The following is a 7,500-nucleotide window of genomic DNA, read 5'->3' as shown; positions in this document are numbered from 1 at the left end:
CAACATGGGGGTCATTCACAGTTTAGATTTTCCACTCTGTTTCCCATTCAAGCAGCTCTAATCAATGAGCTTTTATACTCAATTAAGACACCAATGCTAATAAACTTAACTTATGCTTCTGCAACTGGGGATGTGGCTTATGTCAATGCCTCTTTGATAAGCCAGAACAGTGCTTCAGAGAGACATGTGTACTGTGTGTGAGTGTGTGCTTGTCTGTGTGTGTGTGTGTGTGTATTTATGTGTGTGTCTTTGATAATCAAAATGATTCGCATAAACCACACTACATTTTCCGTGCCGTGGATCTCAGTCCACAGCGGAGCTTGACTCGTTTGAAGCTGCCCTGTTTAATGACACCCTTCACCTCTTTGTAGTGCCGCATGTCTGCGCTCGTTTATGTAGAGGAGGAAGGAGCGGTCGGAAAAAAAGCTCCCTCTCCTCCTCCTCTTCCTCTTCCTCCTCCACCTCCTCCTCCTCCTCCTTCTCTTCAGTCTGGTCCTGCTGCAGACCTGGCAGCCCATGACAGCATCAAAGACACATTCACAAGAGTTGGGCTGAGGGGAATGAGGTGAAATATAATTACCGGCAAATCACGTACAGCGCTCGGCCCCGGACACATCTGTGTGTCAAATGTGTTTTGTGTTTTTTTTGCAAACATCAGCATTGGGAGATGAGATAGGGACAGCCAGAGTAGCAAACAGCCACAGTCAGTCACAGCCACAGCCACGGCCACATGTCCGGTCCTTCACGTGGGCTGATGGATGGCAGCAATGAGGCCACCTCACACACACGTCATTGGCCTAAGACTGCTTACGGCAGGTCAGCTTTTATTGGTCAGAAGTCAGAGTTATGACATCATATTTATCTTTGTGTCATCTGCAAGGTTTTTTTTTTTTCTCTCTCCTTTGAAGTGGCCAAGCAGTCCTGCACTCTGTTTATCCCTGGAGGATTGGGTTGAAAATTAACAAATAAATGAAAGAAGAAGAAAAATAGAAGAGAGAGTGCAGGAGGAGCGAGAAAAACAAAGAGATAAAAGACAAAAAAAAACAAAAAAAAAAGGGTGATTGCCATGCCAGAGGTAAAAAAAGAGAGGGTGAAAGAGACAGCGAAAGTCTCTTGCTACTATACAGCACAGGGAGATGAAAAGCCACAAAGAGATCAATGATCTCCGTGGGGAGTCTCTTAGGAACATCCATCCCTGGGGATTACAGCCCAGCTCTTCCCAAAGCGTGGGGTTCCGGGGCAGGGCAGGAGGGGGTGAGGGAGTGGGGGATGGATGGGGGTTTGGGGGGCTGGGGGTGGCTGGGGGGTGGGTGGTGTTGCAAGCTTTTGCTGGGTTACTGCCGCACTGAGTCAATATTGATGTTGCCCCATTAGGCAACTTTGGTGGCTCCAAACAAGGGGATAAATAGCGGGGAGCAAACAAACAGACAGAGCCGAGCATACAAACGACACACAGGGTGGTTCTCACAGGCCGAGGGCTCCTCTCTTGACTCGTGTGCCTGGGGTTTTAGCCCCTGGACTCACCAGGGGTTTGCATCAGGGACACAGTCACACAGTAGAGGAGGAAGGCCTTCCCTAGGGGGGACGTGCTAGCCTCCATTTTGGCTCCACCGTGAGGGAGTTGGTCTGAAGTTTCCATGTTTCGGCAATTTAGCACTCACATTGTCCCGGAGAGATGTGAGAGAAAGAGAACTGTCCCTCAGAAAAACCGGCAGGTCAGGCTTCAGCAGTTCCGAGAGGATTCCTTCATGCTAGCTCTTCCAAAGGGACTTAGCCACAGTGATTAGCTTAATCTACATTGCCATGCACACACACACACACACACACACACCCCAAAGCAGTCTAAAAAAGCCTTTCCAGACCTGACCACTGGAACCCCAACTCCATCCAAGGGTTCCATGAGAGAATTAAATGCCAATCACCCGCACCCGCCTCTCCTGTCACCCTTTTCCCATGAGTCACAGGGGCACCTGCACACACACACACACACACACACACACGCACACACACACACACACACAGAGACACACACACACACACACACACACACACACACACACACACACACACACACTCGGATGCATATAAATTGGGCATGTATTTTCGTTTCGGGGGAGTCCCTGAACAGTGTCAGGGGGGGGCGTCTGTGCGCTGCGTTGCCGCGGTGAGAGGCGTCACGCGTGGGTGTGCGGTGCAGATCCCGTGTCGGTCGGACGGACGGACGGGCTGCGGGGGCCCCGGCGACGAAGGGAAAAAAGGGCCGGATTAGAGGAAGGGGACAATGGGGGGACAGGAAGATCCCTCTGGGGACCTGAGGAATTACAGGCCTGGGCATAATGCAAGGTGACAGAGAGAGGAAGTGGACGAGTGATGTCTTATGAGATTAGCTCGCTCGCCTCCAAAGAGTGTGGAGAGAATAGCTTAAAAGCGGGACACACACACATGACAGGCCTCATCCGGATGGGAGGGTCTTAGGCGGTTTTGTTGGAGAGGCGAAGCTGGTATTACACGTCGATGCACAAGAGCTGAGTTAAGAGAGACCTTTCAGTCTTTGGGCCCTAATCTCTTTTCACGCAGGCCTCTTTCTCTCCTCTCGTGCCTTTCACTTCTTCATGGGCACTTCCTGTCTCCATTTCTCCCATCTCTGTCTTGTCCCTATCTCTCCTCCTACTCCCCGAGATGCTCATCCTTTCTCCTCCTTCTCTCTCTCTCTCTCTCTCTCTCTCTGTCTTTCTCTCTCTCTCTTACAATTTGTTTTTCCCCCTCCCCTCCCCTCCCCCCTCTGTTCTTCTCTCACCCCTCTGGCTTGCTGCGGACCCAGAGGTGCTGTGAAACACACTGTCATATTGAGTGACTTATTAAAAAGCCCCTCGAAAAAGTCATTACCATACCAACGAGCTGCCAGGGGGCACACCTCGGCGTGTGTGTAATACGTGCGGCATGGAGCCCGCGGGGGGCAATGCGCCCGCACGTCAGCTGTGCCCCATCCGGCTTCAATCTTCATGGATCGCTTTTAGCAGCGTGCGAGGTGGCACTGCTCTGCCATCTTGGCTCCTCGCAATGCCCCCTCGGAAGCAAGCACGATTAGAGGAGATTTCTCCAGTGTTCCACTAAAATGTTCATGAGTGCCGATAACTGCAGCAGAGATGGGATGTAACATGGTACTTCATCTTACCCTGCGGTAGTTAACAGCCGCTCACTCAGTCGAGTTCAGGCAGAAGTGTTCTCTGTGACCTAATTTACATTTGGAACACATCAAACACAAGGCCAGTCTGAAAAGTCTGATTTCTTTTTTCCTGGCATTTCTTGTATTTTTCATCTTCTTGTTTTGTTTTGCGTTGCTTGTCTGATCACACTCATGAATCCTCTCTCCTCTCTCCTCTCCCCTCTCCTCCTCCTCTCCTCCCCCTCTCCTCTCTCTCATCTCCCATCTCCCCTCTCCCCTCTCCCCTCCTCTCTCCTCTCCTCTCCCTATCCTCTCCCCTCTCCTCTCTCCTCTCCCCTATCCTCTCCCCTCTCCTCTCTCCTCTCCCCTCTCCCCTCTCCCCTCCTCTCTCCCCTCTCCCCTCTCTCCTCTCCCCTCTCCCCTCTCCCCTCTCCCCTCTCCTCTCTCCCCTCTCCCCTCTCTCCTCTCTCTCTCCAGGCTGTTTGCCACCAAGTGCAGCGGCTGCCTGGAGAAGATCGCGCCCACAGAGTTTGTGATGCGGGCACTGGAGAGTGTCTACCACCTGGGCTGCTTCTGCTGCTGCGTGTGCGAGCGGCAGCTCTGCAAGGGCGACGAGTTCGTCCTCAAGGAGGGCCAGCTGCTCTGCAAGAGCGACTACGAGCGGGAGAAGGAGCTGCTCAACTCGGTCAGCCCGGAGAACTCCGACTCAGGTACGGGGAGATGGGGATTTCAGGCTGGCGTGAGGGATAAGGCACTTGTTACACTGTTGAACTTGTTATGTGTGATACCTTGTGTTCCCTATTCGTAATAACCGTTCCCCAGCACACACACACACACACACACATACACACACACACACACACACACACACACACACACACACACACACACACACACACACACACACACACATACACAAACACACACACTTGCATGAACACCCAGGAGTAAGTGGAATAGGTTCATACAGCTGTTACCCCATAGGCCTCAACAGGAGCCTCTTATGATGCTGGTATCTAAGCATTAGGCTTTCTGGAAGCAATTAAATAGAAGTATTGCGATGATTGGCAGACATGCCTCGGCTAAACTATGCTTTTTTACTATCTCCCATCATGGGCCGAACTTTTAGCAAATAATATGGCCAGCTGCCAGACCATAATGGCTAACTGCTTTGGGTTTGATCACAGTCAGCAAATCATAGAAAAAAATGATGATGAGACAAATGCATTTGCCTTTAACCACCACAGCGTGCAGAGGGCCAGAGTGACCAGAGTTTGGGTCCTCATAGGTCTTGTTCCCTTTGATAATCGAAAACTATAGAAAATAATTCAGCAAATAATATAATAAATAAGTCGTATATGAAAGAGGACACAACAAGCTATGTTTTGCCAGGTCCTCATAGGCAGATATAATGATATAATGAAACTGCAGTGGAACTCTGATGTTAGATGCATTACTTGGTTATTTCCCTGGACGCCAACCAGTAGGGTGCCCTTTGGAGATGTACAGTGCCTTATCCTGTTCGGAGTTCTGAATGGCACCTTGGCGATTACACATTAGAAAGCGCTGAGATCATGTAATGGACAAATACAGATATCGGGCCGGTCTCTAAAGAGAAAAGATTACAAATAAAAATGATTTCCTCATGGGGGGTGGGTGGAGGTGGCATGCTCTTCTCAGAATTAAAAGTTAATTGTTGACTGTAATTTGCTAATTCAAAAGGCAGTTAAGAGTCCCTTACATCATTTAGTGAATAACAGTTTATTTTACTAATTGTGTTTTTTAAAGTCAGAGTTTGGGACAAAAACTGGATGGTGTATGTCACAGCATGAATGTTACATGACATCTTATAGTAGACCTGTTCTTGCCTTTCTGTCACTGGAAACCACTTCCTACAGCATTGAAAAGCTAAAGGAGCTCCCTATATGATTGTGTTTCAGACAAAAGTGAGGATGAGGACATAGACGTTAAACAAGAAAAAGGCACGGGAGGCCAAGGCAAAGGCAGCGATGATGGCAAAGATCCACGCAGACCCAAGAGACCCCGCACCATCCTTACCACCCAACAGAGACGCGCCTTCAAGGCCTCGTTCGAGGTGTCCTCCAAACCCTGCCGAAAGGTAAGCCCCTAGACCGTTATCTCCCGCTGGATTCAAAATGTAATTCAGTGGTTCTTCTCAATCCACCTTCTCATTGAGCCACATTACCCGCCATAGCTTCGTTATTAAATTATACCAAGTTAACAGCATCATTTCAGGAAAATCTCCTTCCTAACCTCTGAAATCTAAAATCTCTTTCCTCACCTCTAAAGTGCAATTCTAACTTAAAGCAGTCCTAAAGCCATGGCGCTTAGAAAACTATGTTCTATGTGAGACTTAATGTTTGTGAGACTAAAAGTGTTCGTTCTTCTGGTAGGTGCGAGAGACCCTGGCTGCTGAGACGGGCCTGAGTGTGCGAGTGGTCCAGGTGTGGTTCCAGAACCAAAGAGCTAAGGTGAGCAGAACCACTAGAACCCACTAGAAACCACTAGAACCACTAGAACCCACTAGAACCCACTAGAACCCACACCACCAGCAGCCTTTAGAGCAACAGCAGTATGAGCTTGTGTGTGTAGTAGTCGCATGTCCTATGAAACTCTGTACCGGTGTCTGATGGATGTCCTTCTCTTTCTCCAGATGAAGAAGTTGGCGCGCAGACAGCAGCAGCAGCAGGAGCAGCAGAACACCCAGAGACTGGGCCAAGGTGTGTGTGAACTACATCTGCAGACAGCCCCCTACTTTCTCTGTCTGTCTCTCTCTCTGTCTGTCTCTCTCGCTGTCTCTCTCTGTCTCTCTCTGTCTCTCTCTGTCTCTCTCTGTCTCTCTCTGTCTCTCTCTCTCCCTGTCTCTCTGTCTGTCTCTCTCTCTGTCTCTGTCTCTCTCTCTGTCTGTCTCTCTCTCTGTCTCTCTCTCTCTCTGTCTCTCTGTCTGTCTGTCTCTCTCTCGCTCTCGCTCTCGCTCTCGCTCTCGCTCTCTCTCTCTCTCTCTCTCTCTCTCTCCATTCCTCTCTAATGAGATACAAGCGAGAGGCCCAAGCTAGCCATGTGTCACTTACTTCCTCCATATAATATACAGTTGTCAGACAACAGCATGTCTTAGAACAAGTTGTCCACACAGACACTGGAGAAATCTGTCCATCCTTCCAAAACTTGAACGTCTTCTCAAAATACTCTGCAGACACTGTTGGAGCCCATCTGGTGCCGAATGCAGATGCAATGAGAGTTGAGAGGCGGTGGTTTCCTCTGCTCCGTGTCTCACCTGGCTGTCTCTCCTCCACAGAAGTGATCTCTGGGCGCATGGAGGGCTTGATGAGCTCCTACACACCGCTGTGTCCTCCCCAGCAACAGCAGCTGATGGCCATGGAGCCCAATGGCTACAGCACAGACCCCTTCCAGCAGGGGCTAACACCACCACAGATGCCTGGAGATCATATGAATCCATATGGTGAGCAGGACTACACACACACACACACACACACACACACACACACACACACACACACACACACACACACACACACACACACACACACACATTTATATGTTTCCAAATGGTTATCTATTAATTAGCGCCCAAACCCAATCCCAAACCCAACTACACATGTAGCACAAGATCATCCATCCATACTGCCACACACACACACACACACACGCACACGCACACGCACACGCACACGCACACGCACACGCACACGCACACGCACACGCACACGCACACGCACACAGAAACACAGAAACACACACACATACACACACACAGAGACTCAGACAGTTCTCTTGACTACACATCCATCTATGCCTGGGGTCTGTTGTTTGTGCTTGGAGTCGCGGGTTTCATGATTCATGACCGATTCCGTGCAGCCCCACTGGAGCCACGGAGCCAGCCCACTGGCCCTCCACCTCCCGTGGCAATGCAGGGAAACCAATAAAGTGCCGGGGCTTATTAAAAATGTATGCGCCATCAAACTGTCCCGGGCACTGATGTAACAGTGTCATTTAGATCAGCACAAGCCAATAAAGCAAGCATGACACCCAGGAGAGAGCTCCCGTCAACCTCGCAATTAAGCACGCTGTCACTCCAGAAGGATTACAGCCCCCAATAAACACCACATACAAACACACACACACACACACACACACACACACACACACACACACACACACACACACACACACACACACACATACACACACACACACACACATACACACATTTAGCAGCTGAATGCACCACAGCACCGAAAACACCATACCCAGGGCACACATTGTTATGTATCTGTGATTTTCTTTTATTGCAT

The 7,500-nt window shown here is 49.8% G+C and overlaps 1 protein-coding gene across 1 annotated transcript in view; it reads left to right on the top strand.

Annotated features, from left to right (window-relative positions):
- lmx1ba (LIM homeobox transcription factor 1, beta a) overlaps positions 1-7,500 on the top strand; it is a gene marked incomplete at both ends in the record, with an annotated part of 49,554 nt that overhangs the window by 41,646 nt on the left and 408 nt on the right. The window contains 5 exons of the mRNA XM_080848158.1: positions 3,644-3,876; positions 5,107-5,285; positions 5,581-5,658; positions 5,841-5,907; positions 6,483-6,647. Coding sequence (XP_080704284.1) covers positions 3,644-3,876; positions 5,107-5,285; positions 5,581-5,658; positions 5,841-5,907; positions 6,483-6,647 — 722 coding nt within the window. The remainder of the gene's footprint in view (positions 1-3,643; positions 3,877-5,106; positions 5,286-5,580; positions 5,659-5,840; positions 5,908-6,482; positions 6,648-7,500) is intronic.

This window comes from Sprattus sprattus, assembly GCF_963457725.1.
Source record: "Sprattus sprattus genome assembly, chromosome: 11".
Lineage (NCBI taxonomy): Eukaryota > Metazoa > Chordata > Actinopteri > Clupeiformes > Clupeidae > Sprattus > Sprattus sprattus.
Note: the sequence above shows the minus strand (reverse complement) of the source record. Positions and strands in the feature narration are given on the sequence as shown.